Consider the following 23,395-nt stretch of genomic DNA (forward strand, 5'->3'; position numbering starts at 1 on the left):
TTTGATGTGACCGGGGTGTGACTGTATGAAATTTAGTTTGCAATTGTGTATCATATCCAATTTTTAAATAAAAAAGAGCATAGCTGTTTACACTTTTTTTTTCCAAACTTTGTTACTTCTGCTCTCCCGCAGCCTCTTTGCAGCCATTTCCCATCTACATGCCTTCCAGCAATGTAGAGATGTCATTTTTTTTTAATTGTTTATAAATGTATCCCTACCCCTGTCCAGGGGCGTACTGACCATTTGGAAACTCAGGCACTGCCCGAGGACCCGGGGTCAGTAGGGGGCCCCATGAGATGCCCCTGGTACCTTTTTCATAGGCTTTATTGATTTTGGGCAAGGACACAGGGGCCCCATGATCCCCTATTGCCCGGGGGCCCCATGAGTTGTCAGTCCGCCCCTGGAAATGTCACAACTGAGGAGATGTTTGTGTATTGAAAGGCATTGCCCCAAGGTGGGGCTCGGTGTCTGGTCAACCAATTGGCGAATTTTAGCACTTTCAGGTGGATGGGGGAAAAGCTATGCAAATATCGACTTCAGAAAGCTGCATGAGATTTTCAGGAGTTCTGGCAGCCAGGGGAAGGTGGCCAAGTAAAGGTAACCTAATGTAGGTTTCCTTCCGCACTTCTATTTGGCTACATTCACACTAGCTTTGTCAGTAGGCGTCAGACAGGCGTTTGGGAAGCGTCTTTAATGCTTCCCAAACGCCTATGAAAATTCTGCACATGGCAGCACACCGTGCTATTCACACTGAAGCGCTAGCGTCGCGGCAAAACTGATGCCTCATGTCGAGTCAGGAGAGGTCGAAGCCTCCCATTCAAGTCTATGATGCCAGGCTCCTCAAATGCAAGGCGTTTGCGGAGCTTAAGACCATTTAACTTCATTATAGGCTTTTCTGGTGCGGTTTTAAGGCTTGGCAAACGCCTATCAAACGCCTCAAAACCGCGCATATGGCGTTTGGGGAGCGTTAAGACCATGTAACTTCATTATAGGCTTTTGTGGTGCGGTTTTAAGGCTTGGCAAACGCCTTTCAAATGCCTCAAAACCACGCATATGGCGCTTGGAGAGCGTTAAGACCCTTTAACTTCATTATAGGCTTTTGTGGTGCGGTTTTAAGGCTTGGCAAACGCCTCAAAACCGCGCATTGGGCGTTTGGGGAGCGTTTAAGGAGCGTTTTTAACGTTTCCCAAATGTCTATGAAAATTCTGCACATGGCAGCACACAGTGCTGTTCACACTGAAGCGTTAGCGTCGCAGCAAAACTGACGCCTCATGTCGAGTCAGGAGGAGTTGAAGCCTCCCATTCAAGTCTATGGTGCCGCACCTCAAACACCTGGCAAGCTTTTGTGGAGCGTTAAGACCATTTAACTTCCTTATAGGCTTTTCTGGTGCGGTTTTAAGGCTTGGCAAATGCCTTTCAAACGCCTCAAAACCGCGCATATGGTGTTTGGGGAGCGATAAGACCATTTAACTTCATTATAGGCTTTTGTGGTGCGGTTTTAGGGCTTGGCAAACGCCTATCAAACGCCTCAAAACCGCACATACGGCGTTTGGGGAGCATTAAGACCATGTAACTTCATTATAGGCTTTTGTGGTGCGGTTTTAAGGCTTGGCAAACGCCTCAAAACCGCGCATAGGGCGTTTGGGGAGCGTTTAAGGAGTGTTTTTAACATTTCCCAAACGTCTATGAAAATGCTGCACATGGCAGCATACAGTGCTGTTCACACTGAAGCGTTAGCGTCGCAGCAAAACTGACGCCTCAGGTCGAGTCAGGAGGAGTTGAAGCCTCCCATTCAAGTCTATTGTGCCGCACCTCAAACGCCTGGCAAGCGTTTTCAAGGTGTTTGCGGAGCTTTAAGACCATTTAACTTCATTATAGGCTTTTCTGGTGCGGTTTTAATGCTTATCAAAACCGCGCATAGGGAGTTTGGAGAGCATTTGTGGAGCATTAAAAACGCTTTCCAAATGCCTGTCTAACGCTATAGGGGCATTTGGCAAGAGTTAGAAATAAGTCAAGTGTGAACGAGCCCTGACTCATATTTTCTTCAACCAGTACAGGCTCTCTTTTATTCAATAGCTATAAATATTTTGGACGGAGCCGTACTACTGCATAGCCAGCAGTTGACGTGAGGGTTCTAGTAAAGGGCTGGCCTATGCCCAAACTGTCGTCAGTAGCAGCCTATGAATGTAAAGTTGGACAGCTGAAGCTGGGACAGGAATGCCCAAGGTGACTGCATCCAGGGACTCGTCAGACACCAGATCGGCTCGTGTAATAAGTGAGGCCTGCTGGACAGGAGCCCATGCTGTTGTGTAAGTGTACGCTGGATTAGGGCACTGCATGGACAACCGTTCCAACATGTGTGTTCGGCTGACTTTTCTACAGCTTCTGATGGAGCCGTTCTGGAAAGACCAGGCTAGACCTGACTAAAACAGGCCATAGACGGGTCAAACATTGGCCGATTTAAAAAAAAAAAAAAAAAACGAAAAATCGGTTGTTCGAATGGCCGGCGTTACCACCATTAAAAAAAATCAGCCGATTTTCGACCCGTCTATGGCCGGCATTAACCCCATAACTTCTGTCCCTTGCAGAGACGGGAGCACACCATACAATGTGACAGCGATACAAATACAATATTTGGATTACAATGTTTTTATTTGGATACATTTGTTGCAACCGCAAGACTTTTTCATATAAAATATAATAGTGGACTGGACTGCCAGTTCATAGGAAGGATTCATGTGTCTCCTATTCCTATGATCGATTCACTTTAGCAGAATAAAATTCCTCCTCCTCCAAGGCCTGGCTTGCAGTCTCTGCTTTAATTCATCCCAAATGAGTTCTATCGTGGTTGAGGTGCAGGACTCTGTGCAGTCCAGTCAAGTTCCTGCACCCCAAACTCACTCATCCACGTCTTTATGGACCTTGCTTTGCGCACTGGCGTGCATTCACGTTGGAACCAAACTTTACACTGCACAATGCAGTCAGGCAAGTACTGCTCATCTGGCAACCGCCAAACCCAAACATGTCCATCGGATTAACAGACAGAGAAGTGTGATTGGTCACTCCAGAGAACACGTCTCCACTGCTCTAGAGTCCAGTGGCAGCATGCTTTACACCACTGCATCTGACGCTTTGCATTGCACTTGGTGATGTAAGGCTTGGATGCAGCTGCTCGGCCATGGAAACCCATTCCACGAAGCTCTCAACGCACTGTTGTTGTGCTAATCTGAAGGCCACACCAAGTTTGGAGGTCTTTAGCTATTGACTCTGCAGACAGTTGGCGACTTCTGCGCACTGTGCGCTTCAGCATGCGCTGACCCCGCTCTGTCATGTGACGTGGCCTACCACTTGGTGGCTGAGTTACTGTTGTTCCCAGTTGCTTCCACTTTGTTATAATCCCACTAACAGCTGACCGTGGGATCTTTAGTAGCCAGGAAATGTCACAAATGGACTTATTGCACAGGTGACCACCTATCACGGGACCACGCTGGAGCCACTGAGCTCCTGAGAGTGACCCATTCTTTCACAAATGTTTGTAGAAGCAGTCTGCATGCCTAGGGGCTTGATTTTATACACCTGTGTCCATGGAGGGGATTGGAACACCTGAATCCAATGATTTGGAGGGCGGGGCTAATACTTTTCATTTTTATATATATATACACAGCATCTCACAGAAGTGAGTACACCCCTCACATCTTTTTAAATATTTTATTTTATCTTTTCATGTGACAACACTGAAGAAATGACACTTTACTACAATGTGACGTAGTCAGTATACAGCTTGTATAACATGTAAATTTGCTGTCCTCTCAAAATAACTCAACACAACGCCATTAATGTCTAAACCGCTGACAACAAAATTGAGTACACCCCTAAGTGAAGATGTCCAAGCTGGGCCCAATTAGCCATTTTCCCTCCCCGGTGTCATAGGACTCGTTAATGTTACAAGGTCTCAGGTGTGAAGGGGGATCAGGTGTGTTAAATTTGGTGTTAACGCTCTCTCTCTCTCATACTGGTCACTGGAAGTTAAACATGGCACCTCATGGAAAAGAACTCTCTGAGGTTCTGAAAAAAAGAATTGTTGCTCTACATAAAGATGACCTAAGAAGATTGCCAAGACCCTGAAACTGAGTTGCAGCACGGTGGTCAAGACCATACAGCAGTTTAACAGGACAGGTTTGACTCAGAACAGGCCTGGCCATGGTCCACCAAAGAAGTTGAGTGCACGTGCTCAGCGTCATATCCAGAGGTTGTCTTTGGGAAATAGACGTATGAGTGCTGCCAGCATTGCTGCAGAGGTTGAAGGGGTGGGGGGTCAGCCTGTCAGTGCTCAGACCATACGCCGCACACTGCATCAAATTGGTCTGCATGGCTGTCATCCCAGAAAGAAGCCTCTTCTAAAGATGATGCACAAGAAAGCCCGCAAACAGTTTGCTGAAGACAAGCAGACTAAGGACATGGATTACTGGAACCATGTCCTGTGGTCTGATGAGACCAAGATAAATTTATTTGGTTCAGATGGTGTCAAGCGTGTGTGGCGGCAACCAGGTGAGGAGTACAAAGACAAGTGTGTCTTGCCTACAGTCAAGCATGGTGGTGGGAGTGTCATGGTCTGGGGTTGCATGAGTGCTGCCGGCACTGGGGACCTACAGTTCATTGAGGGAACCATGAATGCCAACATGTACTGTGACATACTGAAGCAGAGCATGATCCCCTCCCTTCGGAGACTGGGCCTCAGGGCAGTATTCCAACATGATAACGACCCCAGACACACCTCCAAGACGAACACTGAAGAAGCTGAGGGTAAAGGTAATGGACTGGCCAAGCATGTCTCCAGACCTAAACCCTATTGAGCATCTGTGGAGCATCCTCAAACGGAAGGTGGAGGAGCGCAAGGTCTCTAACATCCACCAGCTCCGTGATGTCGTCATGGAGGAGTGGAAGAGGACTCCAGTGGCAACCTATGAAGCTCTGGTGACCTCCATGCCCAAGAGGGTTAAGGCAGTGCTGGAAAAAAATGGTGGCCACACAAAATATTGACACTTTGGGTGCAATTTGGACCTTGTCACTTAGGGGTGTACTCACTTTTGTTGCCAGCGGTTTAGACATTAATGGCTGTGTGTTGAGTTTTTTTGAGGGCAAATTTACATGTTATACAAGCTGTACACTGATTACGTCACATTGTAGCAAAGTGTCATTTCTTCAGTGTTGTCACATGAAAGATAGAATCAAATATTTACAAAAATTCGAGGGGTGTACTCATTTCTGTGAGATACTGTGTGTGTGTGTTTGTGTATATGTGTGTATGTATGTGTGTGTGTGTGTATATGTATGTATATAGATATATATATATATATATATATATTCTCCCACAGTACAGTACACAGAATATGGAAATGCAATTATTTAAGTAAATATGAACTATGAAGTATTACACACTAAACAGAGCATGTGCAGACTTGCCACTGCTGCTCTAACTATGGCATATGGATTGGGGACAGTAGAAGAAGGTGAGGATCAGAGAAGATGGGATCAAACAGCTTTATACAGTTTTTTTAGGAGATTAATGCCTTAGGTTCCACAGTGAGTATAACAAGCTTGATTTACTACATCTACAGACAGATTTTACTGTTGTGGGTTTAGTAACACTTTAACCTATTCCACCATATGCATACGTGCAGCCTATCAGTTGGTGGGCTTTAATGCAGAGATACATATATGCGCTCCAAATGTAAACATTTCTGTGCTGAGAGCACGTTCCCAGCACAATTACCGGCAGGTACCGGAAAGCTCCCGATGGCTACTTGCAATCAGGAGCTTTCCCGATCATGTGACCGCTGTGACTGCCAGTCACAGCGGTCACATGACCGGAATGCCTGCCTCTTCTCAGCATTCAAAGCCTCTTAAAGTGCTAGGAAGGGGATATAATATACAAAAATGTTTTGCCTTTCATTTTTATTTTAAACAATGGGTTGTTTTACAAGGTGAGAGTCCCAATATACTTTAAGTGAGTAAAGGGTAATAGCTAAGGCATAGCTTAAAGATTAATGTCCTGCTAAAAGGGTAACATCCTCTGTCAGGTTTTTACTGCTATCCAATGCTCTGTAACAAAATTTCCAGACAGGAAATAAGAGAAAATCTGCTTTATAAAATGTCCCCTTGGATTGAACGTCAGCTCACATCAGATAACAGGCTATATGCACCAAATTGACAGATCTGCATCAATTCCCCTATCTATTGTACTCTGGCAAGTCTTCTAACCTTGTGATATCATGCAAAATGGCAAGTCCGCCACACTGTGCACACAGAGACAAGCTTTAGGTAAAGAAAAGGTTCATTAATATGTCCTGATATCCTGTTTCATCTTTCATCATGCGACCTTTCAGTGACTTGGAATTGTCAGAGCAGGGGTGGACTGACCATTTGGAAACTCTGGCACTGCCCGAGGGCCTGGGGTCAGTAGGGGGCCCCATAAGATGCCCCTGGTACCTTTTTCATAGGCTTTTTTGAGTTTGGGCAAGGACACAGGGGCCCCATGATCCCCTATTGCCCGGGGGCCCCATGAGTTGTCAGTCCGCCCCTGTGTCAGAGAATTTACGAGAAGGAATAGGAGGAATTAAATAAACTTCTCAAAGTCTCAAGGATGAAAAAAACACATCAAAGACAATTCTCTGTAAATCTATCCCTATCTATTACATTTCTATAACCTTATATTACAGAGTGACCGCAACATGGCAGTGTGTAGCTTGGAAGGTCACCCCCTATGGGCACCTTGGGAGCACTGCAAGTCCTTTAAAGTAAAACTTTTTTTTTCTTTTACTAACAAACATGTTATACTTAGCTGCTTCATGCAATGGTTTTCTACAGAGTGGACCTCCTCGGGTCCTCCACTAGAACTCTTGGCTCCTCCTCTTGTCAGTGGTACCCCATAGGAAGCCAAGTCTTATGGGGGTCCCACCTGCAGGCTAGCACCTGATTCTAGCTGCCTGCGTCTATAGACACAGACAGAATGGCTCAGCCCCTCCATGCTTTGTCACAGCATTTGACAGGCCACTCTCTGGAGAAGGGAGAGAGCCACTACAGATGGGAACAGCTTTGGATCGAGTGAGGGCTCAGGTAATTAAAAGAGGCGTAAGTGGGCGATATTCATACCTATACATATTTTTTTTAACTTAACGCAGGGATTGTGTGTGTGTGTGTGTGTATATATATATATATATATATATATATATATATATATATATAAAACACTTTTTTAAAGTAACAAAATTGCCCAAAAACCAATATACAGTATTTCCCCTTTAATCCCCCAAAACAGTTGATTAGGTATATTCATGTAAGAAAATATTTAAACCTGGAGCAGAAATTTGTTTCGTGAAAATAGTGAGTATTTACACAGTGTATCTCAGTGTTTTATAGTAACAGGAGGTGTAAACTTTAATATTTGGTGTTAACAATAAATGAGCATAGCAGTCTATAAAACTTTAATATACCATTAAATCCTGGAACTGCCCTTTACAGATCTGGTATGCAGAGCAAAAAGTCAATAGTCCAAGAATTACCCAAGCCTGTTACAAAATGAGATTTACAAGTATACAAGTATTTCTTCCTCTTCCAGATCTTTGTTTGCTGCAGTCATCATTTACTGTATTTGCATCAATTTTTATATATGTCACCCAACGTCCAACTGAAAGGGATCCAAAGAACATTGTTATTTATGTACTGTTGGTTCAAATGTTTTATTAGATTTTTTTTTACTGTTTGTGTTTTCTTTTTGTTTAAAAAAGTACAATAATGAATCGAACAATAATGATTCTGAGAAAAGGAGTTCACGCATTATACCATCATGTTGTACCAGTGGCTAGTTATAATCTAGTTCTACTGGCATGCTTTGACGGTCATTTTTTTCATTATTGAAGCTGCGACTTGCACCAGTCAAAAGCAAACAATACTAAAAGGTACACCTAAAAATGATACCAATGAACACAGACACTGTTCAGCCAACAAGTTTCCACCGGGCTCCTTTGGCAAAAGTTGATTAACTATCTATTGGTTCCTACAGGGCCAACCACAGGTTCAATATCGTCTGATTCAGCAGGAATCAGCCAAAATGTGAGTGGTGTGTGACCATCTTTAGCTAACATATAGTAGAAGTACCCCAACTTAATTAATTACAGTTTAAGGCCCCATGCACACTGGGCATTTAGCCTTGGTACATGAGGCTCCAGCTTTTGGATGTAGGTGGAAGGCCAAGGCATACCATCCAGCTCCGCTGCTCACAGCCTATAAAACTACGAGAGGCTGAAAGCCGACGTGGCTGGACAGTGCCACTAACTTCGAGGGCCAATAAAAAACACTTGTCACTGCTAACACTAACTTTTAGGCCCCATGCACACTGGACGTTTAGCCCCAAGTGCAAGGTGCTCGGGCATTTGGACGTAGTTGAAAGGCCAAGGCACATTGTCCAGCTCCCCTGTCAGCAGTATATAAAACTCTATGAGAGGCTGAAAGCTGCAGAGGCTAGATAGGGATGGAGAGTGCACCTAGTTCTATTTATGTTTAGGGAAGTATGGGCCCAGGGACAAAAGATGGTTGCATTGAAGACATTTGTCCCTGGACAAATACTGCCCTCGAAGTTATTGGCACTGTCCAGCCACATCAGCTTTCAGCCTCTCCTAGTTTTATAGGCTTCCAGCAGCGGAGCTGGATGGTATGCCTTGGCCTTCCACCCATCTGGGAAGGGTACACAAAGTTTAGAAGTGTGTCTATGGGAATGTTTAACCATTCTTCCAGCAGCGCATTTGTGAGGTCAGGCACTGATGTCAGAGGAGGAGGCCTGGCTCGCAGTCTCTGCTGTAATTCATCCTAAAGGTGTTCTATCGGGTTGAGGTCAGGACTCAAGTTCCTCCAGAACAAACTTTCACCCTCATCCATGTCTTTTGTTGTACTAATCTGAAGGCCACACCAAGTTTGGAAGTCTTTAGCTATTGACTCTGCAGACAGTGGGTGACTTCTGCGCACTGTGCGCTTCATCATGCGCTGACCCCACTCTGTCATTTTACGTGGCCTACCACTTCGTTGCTGTTGTTCCCAGTTGCTTTCGCTTTGTTATAATATCACTAAAAGTTGATTGTGGAATATTTACTAGCAAGGACATTCAAGGATGGGCTTATTGCTCAGGTGGCAACCTATCATGGTACCCCACTTGAATTCACTTCACCTCCAAGCTTCGCGTGGCCTTCAGATTAGCACAACAACAGTGCGTAGAGAGCTTCATGAAATGGGTTTTCATGGCCGAGCAGCTGCATCCAAGCCTTACATCACCAAGTGCAATGCAAAGCGGCGGATGCAGTGGCGTAAAGCACGCCGACACTGGACTCTAGAGCAGTAGAGACATGTTCCCTGTAGTGACCAGCAGGGGAGAATGTCGCCAGCACACCGAGGATCACCAATATGGGTCCAAAAGTTTTAATGAATGATCCCATAGTTATAGCAAGGCAATGTTTCGGAGTCTCGCAGGACTCCTTCATCAGGCATGTGACCAATGCCTGATGAAGGGGTCCTGCAAGACTCTGAAACGTTGCCTTGCTGCAGCTATGTGATTGTTCATTAAAACTTTTGGACCCATATTGGTGATCCTCGGTGTGCTGGTGACATTCTCCCCTGCTGATCCTGTTTGTTTCCAGCTGAAGGTCGCTGCATCACCCACTTATACACTCAGCCATGTTTAATGGAGGAATGTATACGTTTGAATTGTACACTTGCACTCTGGAGTGACCAATCACAATTCTCTGTCTGGCAATCTGATGGACGTGTCTGGGTTTGACGGTTGCCAGGTGAACGGTACTTTTATGACTGCATTGTGCCAAGTGTAAAGTTTAGTGGAGGGGGATTATGGTGTGGGGTTGTTTTTCAGGGGTTGGGCTTGGCCCCTTAGTTCCAGTGAAGGGAACTCTTAAGGCATCAGTATACCAAGACATTTTGGACAATTTCATGCTCCCAACTTTGTGGGAAAAGTTTGGGGGTGGCCCCTTCCTGTTCCAACATGACTGCACACCAGTGCACAAAGCAAGGTCCATAAAGACATGGATGAGCGAGTTTAGGATGGAGGAACTTGACTGGCCTGCACAGAGTCCTGACTTTAACACCTAGATAGAACACCTTTGGGATGAATTAGAGCGGAGCCTGCGAGGCCTTCTCGTCCGACATCAGTGCCTGACCTCACAAATGCAGTTCTGGAAGAATCGTCAAACATTCCCACAGACACTCCTAAATCTTGTGGACGGCCTTCCCAGAAGAGTTGAAGCTCTTATAGCTGCAAAGGGCGGGGCCAACTCAATATTGAACCCTACGGACTAAGACTGGGGTGCCATTAAAGTTCATGTGTGTGTAAAGTCAGGCGTCCCAATACTTTTAGCAATATAGTGTATATTTTCACACAGCCATGTTGTTACATAATTACATAGTTAGTCTAGCTGAAAAAAAACAAAAGTCTGTCCAGTTCATCCATTTAAAAAAAAAAAAAAGTTATAATCCTACACCCACAGTTGATCGAGAGGAAGGCAAAAAACCCAGCAAAGCATGATTAAATTTGCTCCGGCATTGGGAAAAAAAATTCCTTCCTGATCCCCCGAGAGGCAATTGGATATTCCCTGGATCAACTTTACCTATAAATGTTATATCCAGTTATATTCTGTGTATCCAAGAAACAATCCAGGACTTTTTTGAAGCAATTCACTGAGCTGGCCAGAATAACTGAGCTGGCCAGGGTGAAGAACTCTACACCGAGTTCACTATATGAACCACTGATGTATTTATACATGGAGATCATATCCCCCCTCATGTATTATACATGGAGATCATATCCCCCCTTATGTATTATACATGGAGATCATATCCCCCTTATGTATTATACATGGAGATCATATCCCCCCTTATGTATTATACATGGAGATCATATCCCCCTTATGTATTATACATGGAGATCATATCCCCCTTATGTATTATATATGGAGATCATATCCCCCTTATGTATTATATATGGAGATCATACCCCCCCTTATGTATTATACATGGAGATCATATCCCCCCTTATGTATTATACATGGAGATCATATCCCCCTTATGTATTATACATGGAGATCATATCCCCCTTATGTATTATACATGGTGATCATATCCCCCCTTATGTATTATACATGGAGATCATATCCCCCCTTATGTATTATACATGGTGATCATATCCCCCTTATGTATTATACATGGAGATCATATCCCCCTTATGTATTATACATGGAGATCATATCCCCCTTATGTATTATACATGGAGATCATATCCCCCCTTATGTATTATACATGGAGATCATATCCCCCTTATGTATTATACATGGAGATCATATCCCCCCTCATGTATTATACATGGTGATCATATCCCCCCTTATGTATTATACATGGAGATCATATCCCCCCTCATGTATTATACAAGGAGATCATATCCCCCTTATGTATTATACATGGAGATCATATCCCCCCTTATGTATTATACATGGAGATCATATCCCCCCTTATGTATTATACATGGAGATCATATCCCCCTTATGTATTATACATGGAGATCATATCCCCCTTATGTATTATACATGGTGATTATATCCCCATTATGTATTATACATGGTGATCATATCCCCCCTTATGTATTATACATGAAGATCATATCCCCCTTGTGTATTATACATGGAGATCATATCCCCCCCTTATATATTATACAAGGAGATCATATCCCCATTATGTATTATACATGGAGATCATACCCCCCCTTATGTATTATACATGAAGAGCATATCCCCCTTATGTATTATACATGGAGATCATATCCCCCCTTATGTATTATACACGGAGATCATATCCCCCCTTATGTATTATACATGGTGATCATATCCCCCTTATGTATTATACATGGAGATCATATCCCCCTTATGTATTATACATGGTGATCATATCCCCCTTATGTATTATACATGGAGATCATATCCCCCCCCTTATGTATTATACATGGAGATCATATCCCCCCTTATGTATTATACACGGTGATAATATCCCCCTTATGTATTATACATGGAGATCATATCCCCCCTTATGTATTATACATGGTGATCATATCCCCCTTATGTATTATACATGGATATCATATCCCCCTTATGTATTATACATGGAGATCATATCCCCCCTTATGTATTATACATGGTGATCATATCCCCCCTTATGCAATATACATGGAGATCATATCCCCCTTATGTATTATACATGGTGTTCATATCCCCCCTTATGTATTATACATGGAGATCATATCCCCCTTATGTATTATACATGGAGATTATATCCCCCCTTATGTATTATACATGGAGATCATATCCCCCTTATGTATTATACATGGAGATTATATCCCCCCTTATGTATTATACATGGAGATCATATCCCCCTTATGTATTATACATGGAGATCATATCCCCCCTTATGTATTATACATGGAGATCATATCCCCCCTTATGTATTATACATGGTGATCATATCCCCCCTTATGTATTATACATGGAGATCATATCCCCCTTATGTATTATACATGGAGATCATATCCCCCTTATGTATTATACATGGAGATCATATCCCCCTTATGTAATATACATGGAGATCATACCCCCCCCCCTTATGTATTATACATGGAGATCATATCCCCCTTATGTATTATACATGGAGATCATATCCCCCCTCATGTATTATACATGGTGATCATATCCCCCCTTATGTATTATACATGGTGATCATATCCCCCCTTATGTATTATACATGGTGATCATATCCCCCCTTATGTATTATACATGGAGATCATATCCCCCCTTATGTATTATACATGGAGATCATATCTCCCCTTATGTATTATACATGGAGATCATATCCCCCCCTTAATCTCCTCTTCTCAAGAGAGAATAAATTCAGTTCCGCTAATCTTTCCTGAGTAAAGAAAAAATGAAAAAACAAGGTATAAGTTTTTTAAGTTTAAGTTTAAAACTAGCACACCATGCTATGCAAAGGACCCAAGTTTATTTGGAAATTCCAAAACATCAAGTAGAAAAGGGGGGGGGGGATATACACAAATAAAATGTTTCAAAGAAGAGACAAACCAAGTTGGAGAGTGGATGATGATCCCAATTCCCCCTGTTCTAGGGATTTTGGAGAAAGGCCCTGGAGGCAGTGGGTGGATCTGAAGAGTGGTTGGCTGCACTCTTCAGGGGTCCTAGCCAATCCCCAACAGAAGGCTTGGCAAATGGCTGGACATTCTTAAAAGTATTGGACCCTATTCAGTAGCAGTAGAGAGGAGCAAGAGAGTTCATGTGGAGGACAGAGAGGAAGATGTGAGGCTGAAGGAAGGAGGCTGTGAGGAGGCCCAGTGGGATGGGGCCTACTTGCAGGCCTGGAGCTGGAAAGGAGGAAAGGTCAGAACTCACCACCCCCCTGAGAGAAGACCACCTGTATGGCAGGGAAGGAGCAGCCAAGCCGATAGGCCTAGTAACAGCCACCAACCCACAAGTGAGTACACCTACACCCCCTGGGCGGATAGGGAAAGAAGCACTCTGGTGGAAAACCAGATTAGCCCACTGCCAGTGACTGTTCATCTCTTAAATTGACAGGAACCAGATCCCCTGTTCAGGGATACCTCCATTGCTAGGTGAAGAGGAGAAGTTCATCTGGGTCTGGGGTAGTACACTAGGGAGAAGCTGACTAGCTCTCCAACAGAGACTGTGCTGAAGAGAAGGCTTGTAAACAGTTCCAGGAAGTTGTCCTCAGTTTATCAGTACCGTTGGGCATCCTTTACATCCCTTACCATATCTCAGTTCAATTCTCCTAAATAAAACAACAAAACCAAAGCTCAAGGACTGATCTCTGACTCTGGATGCAAGATTTTGTGAAGATGTGTGATGCTTGGCTGTGCAGGACTATAGGAGGACCCAAATATTCTAGCGACTCATAAGGGGGTAGTGCTACAATAGTTTCTTCTGCTCCAGGATTTCTCTCTCTCTCTGTCTCTCTCTCTCTACTTTCTCCTTCTGGTGTTTCAAAGCCAACAACCAGGGGCAGGAAGGGCATATGTAATATATTTACAAATTCAGACAGTAGAGGACAACCTATCCCTACATATGTTTAGTATAGATATACTGTATGTTTCTCCCAGACATGTTTGAATCCACTGTGACTGTTGACTGACTCACTACCTCTGCTGGAAGTCTACTCCAAGTATATTCCAAGCGTCAACTACCCTTTAAGTAAAATAATACTTTCTAAGATTAGTTTTGAACTTTCCTGCTAGTTTGTGGTCATGTACCTGCGTTTTTGATCTTGGCTTCATATTGAAAATCCTGCCCTCCTGAACCTTTTTCACCCGCTTGATGTATTTAAAGGTTTCTAACATGTCTCCCCTTTCTTCTCTTTCCTCCAGACTGTACAAAATAAGTTCCTGACGTCTCTCCTAATATGTTTTATCCCTCAGACCTTTTGCCAATGGGTAGTTTAGCAAAAGAGAACTAGACAGGGCTGACACTAATTATTGCAATCGCGGCTGCAATGCTCTCCAGGCTCCTACAAAGGTGAACTTATCCTTTAAAAAAATAATTATAACATTTATGAATTTAAAATTACAATTACGTTTTTTTTTTAATTAAATAAAATAGGTAATGACAATTTTGGTCCTTTACCGGGCCAAAATCTCTACTTTTTCAGTAGAGATTTCAGTTTAATTCTACTGCATGCCAACATTGCTTGAATGGGAAATGCTATTGCTATGTTTGAGTTTTCTTCTAACATGTTACATATGTCTAATATATGGCACTTTGGTGGTTCCCATTTTGGCTAAGGCTGTCTCTGGGTTTTGAGTCCTTACCTGCTCAGTTCGTAGGATGGGTGGATATAGCTATGATCCACCTCCCTACTGACCCTACACTGTTTGCCTATGTTAGGGTTATTCCCTGCCTTCATTTCTTTATGAAATGTAGCCGCCCGTATGGTGTCGTGTAGGATCCTCTATAAGGGGCCACTTTTGTAGCAGTTTCTATGCCTATATTTGGTTTTAGCCTAGGACTACAGTTCAGGTTTGTACTTGATTTTGTTACTCTGTACTGTCTTGTGACTATTTGAAAATTTAATAAAAAGATTGCAACAGAAATAAAATAGGTAGTGGTGTTAAAATCACTCATCCAATTTAGTAAATCAAGCCTCAAGTTCTTTAAAATGAAGAGGTAAATAAATCCCCTGCCATGGATAGGTCCCAGATTTTTGCCTGTACTGAGGACTGCAAAACATTTTTGGGGATGGATAGAAAAGAAAAGAAGGTAACATCTCAAGTTTATCGCACTGACCTTACTGAGCAAGGCACAGGGAGTCATACACCAACTGTGGATGAATTGCAGAAATTATTCAGCCTCTATATAATAGGTTTATTTAAGCAAAATAATTAAGAAATTCCTTTGAATTATGACTATAGACATTAGAGAACTAAACAAATAATGGAAGAGCTACCCAGAAAAATGGAGAGTACAAGGATCTCCTAATTCAGAATGATCATTCATATTTCAGTCTGTTATTGCTAAGGACTTGGATATTTTTTTAGTTAAATGCATTCAAAGGGAGAATTTTGCTAAATATAAAGTGAAATAATACAACAATAATCATACTCTAAAACAGCGTTTTTCAATCTTTTTTCAGTCACGGCAACCTTTCAAAGTATAGAAAGTCCCGAGGCACCTTTTCAAATTATGGACAGTCTTTAGGCACCCCATTCTGAAATGGGGTGCCTCTAGACAGTCCATAATTTTCAAAAGGACACCCCATTCCAAAATGGGAAAGACTATTCTATTAGCTTTATATAATGCAGCAACATCCACACATGTAGGACACCCAACATTAGAGGTGACTTAATCTTCCGGAGCAAATACACTTTTGCACACTGGTATTGATTAGTATTCCAATGTTTCTCTTCTCCCTCAGTTTTTCTCCATTACTGAGCTAATGTGACCCCAGAACCAATGGCGGCGGCAGGGGAGGGTCAAAATAGGATGCTGTGCAGGCAACCAATATCCTCTTTATCAACTGATGACATAATTGGTTGTCAGGACGCTGGCAGCTAGAAGGTTGTAACGGTGCACAATGAAAACCTGTGGCTTTGTGTAACTAAAAGGCAGGCTTCATTCACCCGCTGGCTTGTATGCAAGTTTTGGGCAATTTTTAGACATTTTGCCAAGGCACCCCTGAGAAAACCTCAAGGAGCCTAGGGTTTCTCCTGATGTTGCTAGGCGTTCCTTGAGTAATAAGCAGTGGTGAATTGATTCCCCCCCCCATTGACACTGATCACTTATATTAGAGGGGAATTTTCCACTGACTATGTAAGGGGTCACTTATAAAGGTTATATATGTTAGGGTTATATCACAATTTTTATTGTATCTTTACTGTAATTTATATTCATTTCATTTTAAAATTAACTGTCCTGGGTGTTAAATATTTTAGCTACACCAAATTCTTTAATCTGTTCTTTAAAAATATCTACAACTTACTGGTCACGCTAATGTACAAGTTGTAGTTTTATTCATTATTAGTAGGGGACCCCGAGAAATATATATATTTTTTAAAAAGGTTAATTCTAGATATAATGTTTTAGAAAGTCTACTCTAAAACAGGGGTTCTTAAACATTTTGGTCCAAGGGCCCAAAATAAGAAAATGGTTACTGTACTGGGACCCAAGAAGAGAATTATTATGGAAATGTCAGCAAATCCATACAGGATTAAGAGAGGATTAATAAGAGAAAAAACAGTGGCCATTTTAAATATTGTGGGTACTCAAATGAATAGGAAATACATAAAAGTCACATGACGTAACCGGCACACCAATATAAATAAAGAGGATTGTTTTTATTGTCACTCATTGTCATAATGCAATGACTCAAGACCACATTGCCTTGATGAAGGGGTTCCACATGTCAAATGTCCTTAGTGGAGAAGCAACATGAAGATCTTTTCCTCCGATTTTCTTCTACATGAATAAAAACCTCACACCATCGGGCCAACTTTATATTTCTTTTAGGGGGTGTCCAGCATATTAGGTGCCAGTCTGGAATGTAAAGTTAAAGCTGTAAATGAATTTAGGTTTTTCCAGAAAATGTGCTCCAAATATATGATCTTTCTTTAGGAATAGGCCAATATTCACAATGCATTGCAATAGTTTATGTTGAAAATCTGTTACAAATACCCAATGTATCTTGCATGAATTCACATCTACATTACATGTGTTCATTTAATATTAGACTACCTCTATCCAAACTAGAAACCTCAGCCCTTCCATTGCTTACCTGACAAGACATTAAGACTCAAAAGGGAATGAAAGTGAATAAAAAGGTTTAATAAAGGATTCTTAAAAAAAATATTTGTACTGTATAAATATGTTTTCACTTTGAGTTAATAATTCTCACTTTGATGTTCACAAATTCACACTTTGATGTCAACAAAAATGAAGAAATTACTCAAAACCGTTTTATCAAAAAATATATTACTTTGGTGTTAATTTTTCACTTTCAGCTCAAAAACTTGTAAACAAATTGTTAACTTTTACCTTAATGTTTATTTTAATTATAAAAAAAGTTTTCTATTCCTTTTTTTAATTGCAGTCTTTGATCAAATCCTCAAAACTAATTTGGTATAACAAATCTGTTTCTCTAGTTAGCAGACACAAGGCAGTAATGTTGCATAGATGTTCTGTTTGTATTTTTAATATGCTTGGGTTGAGAAAATGAACTAATCCTATAAGGGCATGATGGTTAGGGGGAAAAAATTCTGTAGTGCCCCCTTTGATTAGTGCTCTATACAAATGCTTCCTTTCTAGTTAATCAATTCGAGAAATCTCTAATCTCTATACCTCTGATACACTTAAGACTTGGGAAATAGTAAAGAACGAATTCCAGCTCTCAGGAAAGGAGAGATACCGGTTTCATCAAATTACCCATGCTTTACGCACCCTACCCTCAAAAATTAAATGGGTTTCAGGCATGACTTGGTCTACCTTAACGACCACCAGAACTCCTACTAAGTCAACATCCTTCTTTTTTATGCTTTCTTCCAGGAGAAACTTGAATTTGTAAAAAATTCAGCTATGCTCCAACGGGAATCTGACCTATCGGTGAAATTCTCAGAATCACATTGGAAGTCTGCTATTGGATCCCTATACAAAACATCAAGCTGTATTGATCACTGGGAAATGTCTCTGAAAATTTTAACACGCTGGTACTATACCCCTTACCAGGTCTCTAGATTTAGCTCACTCCATTCCCCCCTGTGTTGGAGAGAATGTGGAGCTGTCAGGACACTACCACACAGGGGCGGACTGTAACTCATGGGGCCCCCGGGCAAAAGGGGATCATGGGCCCCTGTGTCCTTGCCCAAACTCAAAAGAGCCTATGAAAAAGGTACCAGGGGCATCTCATGGGGCCCCCTACTGACCCAGGGCCCTCGGGCAGTGCCTGAGTTTCCAAATGGTCAGTCCGCCCCTGATACCACATATTCTTTGGTATTATTATTATACAGTATTTACATAGCGCCAAAGGGTATGCTCAGCGCTGTACAGTAGCAATGGGGACAGAACATGAGACAAGACAGTAACAATACAATACACGAGGGGTTCGAGGGCCCATTGCAGAAATCTCACTGGCTTTTGGAATAAGATCTTTCTAATTATCTCGGAAGTTACTGGGATACTTATGAAACCTAACCCTGCTCTTGCCCTGCTAAATCTGGGAATCTCCGATATACCGCATTTTTCTCATCTATTTATCTCTCATATTCTATTGGCAGCTAGAACTACCATAACTAGAAATTGGAAAACCGCAGTCACCTAATCCATCTGAAACTATACAGATTCTAAAAATAAAGTTTGAGTATGAACGTCTCTTGGCCATAAGATAAAACAAGATGTCTAGATTCATGCAACATTGGAAGCCCTGGTTACGGTGGATTTATAAATTTGATACATTATTATTATACAGTATTTATAAAGCGCCAATAGTTCGCTCAGCGCTGTACATTACAAAGGGGGACAGAACATATGACAGAACAATACCAATACAATGCAAAACATGAGGGAATTGAGGGCCCTGCTCTTTCGAGCTTACAATCTAGGAGGGAGGGGATGGTGGTACAGGAGGAGATAGCTGTGGGGGATGGAGTGGTAGGAAGAGTGGAGGAGGTTGGCAAGTTAGCAGGGGGTGGGGTAGGCTTCCCTGAAGAGATGGGTTTTCAGGGTGCGCCTAAGATACATGATCATTACTTCACATAAGAGAGATTTTCCCTAGTATTAACATACCCTGCTAAAAACACTAAATGTAGTTGACATTGCAATTGACGCTGTTATTTTAAATCATCTATAAGATATGTCTTCTTGTGCTATGTGGACCATGTTAATGTTAATATTAATGTTAATCTCAACTGCTATCCCTTTATGGTCTATTGTTAGACCTTCCTTTTTGTAATGTCCAAAAATCTAATAAAAACATATTTGAAAAAAAAATAAAATATCATTTATAAATAGTTAAGCATTTTTATTTAAAGCGTGTTTATTTAAAAGTATACTGTGAAGATTGTAGGGACATCTGTACAGCTGTAAGTACTTTCCACCAATGGTAATCTAAAATTGGGAGCTAACTTTCCTTTGTTTTTCCATACCATAAACAAGAGTGGTGACCTCCCATTAGTCTTTCAAAACTTCCAAAATTCTTTGATGGCACTTTGCATGAAAAGGGTCCTGATGTGGTGTTAGCAAAGCATATCTTATAACTAACCTTTGTAGGACCAGTCTGATTTCATTAGCTTATTCATAGCTGGTGCCCAATCACAATAGCCCAATGTTGGTATATAGAAGCTGAGCCTATATCCATCCAGATGCAGGAGGGTAAAGAGGATGATGAATGGCAGGTACTGGAGCCCTTTATGACAATAGAGGTAGTTACATGCACTTAAACCAGGTTTATTTTAGAAATTCTTGTATGTCTGGTTTGTTCAAATATTTTTTTTTACTTTCCAATATGTAATAACAGGCTCCCACAAGCTAAGTAAACCTAAATAAGAATATTTTAAAGAATATTTTACAGTAAGCTTTAAACAATTATAAGTGAAAAGTCAATTTTTAAACTCCGTAACTGGTTCTCTTTACTGGGCATGTGGTAGATTCAATGGCAATATATCATATAAACAAATTCAGAGCCTCTCTTTTCTGTTTATTTGTAGTGTTACACCAAAGTCGAAACTATGGAGAGCCACACTCCTATCAACATGGCGGAGAAGGAAGTGAAGAAGGAGGTAGAGAGTCCCAGTCACTGTTCCAGCAGCCTTGGTTTATTTTGCACCGCTATCCATTACATTTCAGGGGAAATGAAAGAGTTTGGAAACTGGCTGAAAGGTAAAATATTAATTTTATTAATACTAACAACAATATAAATATTAATGGTATCGCATACTACCAATATATGGGCTTCGTTAAAGCAAATCTGGGAGCTGCCTATTCAGACCAGCTTAATATTTTTTCAATCAGCACAAAAATGATGGCCATCTTTAGAGGGACACAAAAGTCTACTGTGGTCTTGCCTCGACGTTGCGAGATTGTGTTCTAGAGACAGTCAGTGCTGGGATACTCTTACAGTATGCAAAGAGCTGAATAGGTTTTTCTATAAAATATCTATTATAAATAATAATATATTGTTCTGTTTTAGATAAACCCATCATCTTCCAGTTCATTGATTGGGTGCTGCGTGGAGCATCTCAAGTAATGTTTGTCAGCAATCCTCTAAGTGGACTAATAATTATCGCTGCACTCTTCCTCCAAAACCCATGGTGGGCGATCGCAGGATGCCTGGGAACTGCCGTGTCCACACTCACTGCTCTCCTTCTTAGTCAAGACAGGTAATTAGCAAATTTTCTCTAGCCTAACAACGAACATAAATAATCAATAAGTCAGAAATAAGTATTTAAAAAAAGAAAAAAAAAACTTGCACTGAAGGAAACTTGTAGGTGACCTTGTGATATTCTTAATAAGCTGGATGCCTGTGTGACTCTGGCATTGATCATTTTCACTGATGCAGAATTAAAATGCAATAGGGTGGGGCAGAATGAAGTTGAAACATTTGATATTTATGGTTACAAATATATGTTGCGCTCCTAAATACTTCTCAATATATAATAATTCAATTATTACCATTAAATTAATTCAAATTATGATACAAATAACTAATAAAAGTGTATAAATACCAAAAAAGATTTCAATAGATAGTTTCAACTAATCAATCTCCTCCAAATAAATATCAAAATAATTCCACATGAAATACTCCTCTAAAAAAATTTTTTACCAAGTGCTCATAAATCATCTATTAGTGACATGATGTACTTACTAATCCAAATATCATCAAAATAATAGTCCCATTGAATAAACAATTGTTTATATATAGTGACTTGGTGCTTGTTGTTCTTCAATTTGTGACTTTTGTGAATCCTTCAAATCCTTCACTATTTGAATGATTCACAAAAGACACATCTTCACTATTTGAAGGATTCACAAAAGTCACAAATTGAAGAACAAGCACCAGGTCACTATATATAAACAATTGTTTATTCAATGGGACTATTATTTTGATGATATTTGGATTCATACTAATCACTATTAATTATTTATGAGCATTTGGTTATTTTTATTTATGGGGGATCATTTAAATGCGTTTTAGTTGAGGGTTATTAGTTGGTTTACTATTTTTATTATATTAAATGAGGGTATTATGAATTTAAATGAAATTGAGGGTATTAGTAAGTACATCATGTCACTAATAGATGATTTATGAGCACTTGGTAAAAAATTTTTTAGAGGAGTATTTCATGTGGAATTATTTTGATATTTATTTGGAGGAGATTGATTAGTTGAAACTATCTATTGAAATATTTTTTGGTATTTATACACTTTTATTAGTTATTTGTATCATAATAATTTAATGGTAATAATTAAATTATTATTTATTGAGAAGTATTTAGGAGCGCAACATATATTTGTAGATATTTCCAACACAGTTGTAGTTATGTGTTTCATGTTTGCGATCCTCTAGTAATGATCACACCTGTGGCTCGCAAGTTACTCTGATTCATCTATATTTGATATTTATGGTTGCTTTGGGTCAGCAATGGATCAACATGATGATGAAGACTCTACTCAATACAACAGCGTGACGACGTTGCCGCCACCAAAATATCTCTTAAATGGTGGACGTTTAGGAGATATTAATTTTACATATGGGTAAGCTTTATTATTAAAAAAATAGAATTTATTACCACTTTAAAGCGGAGTTCCACTCACTGTGTAAAAAAATAAAAGTCAACAGCTACAAAAACTATAGCTGCTGACTTTTAAAAAACAGCCACTCACCTGTCCCACAATCCCGCGTTGCCCCCGCCGCAGCCCGTTTCACCGGCTGTCCTGTATTCCAGGTGCCGGCATCTGCAGTGTGGACACCCGGCTGTGACAGCTTGCGGCTTCACAGCCGGGTGCCCTCTGCGCATGTGCGAGTAGCACTGCGCTTCCTGAATGGCCCCGTCATCTTCTGGGACCTGTCATGTGTCCCAAAAGACTTCGGGGAGGGAGGGTAGGAGAACGACTTCCGTTTCTGATCAATTGTCAGATTCGGGTACCCGCTCCCCTCCCCAAAGGTGCCAATTCTTAATGGGGAGTGGGGGACCAATCTTTAAAGCGGAACTTCCCCTTTTGGGTGGAACTCCGTTTTAAAGTGTTTTATAGCCAAACCTGTTTTTATGTTTTAGATAAAGTAGGGTTTAGAACCCAGGTCAGGTTTTTGATTGCTGATTGTTTTGCTGCTGGGAAGATTCACCTACTCTTTGACCCAATGACCACTACTACAGAAGCAGAGAGTGATAGGAAATCCAATACAGGAGGTGAGGGGTATCTTTCAATGGGGCACTTGTTCAGGTAACAATAGTGATGGGCTTAACACCCCCCTGTTCGGTTTGCAGTTGAATATCCGAACCTACAGAATGTTCGACCGCAAACTCAAAACACGAGCAGTTTACTAAGTTGAGTATGTGGTAAGATACTGCTCAGTTACTAAAATACGGCATGAGTTACAGTATATTACGTAATGCAGTATTTTAGTAGTGAAGCATTGCCTGACAATTAAAAACATTTTAAAAGAACGACGTGGGGTCCCCCCTCTCATCCATACCAATCCTTTCTAATCTGGTATGGATTTTTAGGGGAACCCCCATGCCAATTTTTTTTTAAAAAAATGGTGTGGGGGTCCCCCCAAAATCCATACC

The 23,395-nt window shown here is 41.1% G+C and overlaps 1 protein-coding gene across 3 annotated transcripts in view; it reads left to right on the forward strand.

Moving 5' to 3' along the window:
* Nucleotides 1–23,395, forward strand: part of SLC14A1 (solute carrier family 14 member 1 (Kidd blood group)) — an 88,686-nt gene that overhangs the window by 41,944 nt on the left and 23,347 nt on the right. For 2 of the 3 annotated variants that reach the window (XM_089656875.1, XM_089656874.1), the window contains exons 2-3: nucleotides 20,315–20,486; nucleotides 20,797–20,986. In XM_089656875.1, the coding sequence (XP_089513001.1) occupies nucleotides 20,315–20,486; nucleotides 20,797–20,986 (362 nt within the window). Of the gene's footprint in view, nucleotides 1–14,501; nucleotides 14,640–20,314; nucleotides 20,487–20,796; nucleotides 20,987–23,395 lie in introns of those variants that run through there. The other variant, XM_089656876.1, reaches the window with a different exon arrangement.

The sequence above is a fragment of the Staurois parvus genome, unplaced genomic scaffold (genome assembly GCF_062004578.1).
Source record: "Staurois parvus isolate SC_StPar_1 unplaced genomic scaffold, SC_StPar_1.0 ptg000946l, whole genome shotgun sequence".
NCBI lineage: Eukaryota > Metazoa > Chordata > Amphibia > Anura > Ranidae > Staurois > Staurois parvus.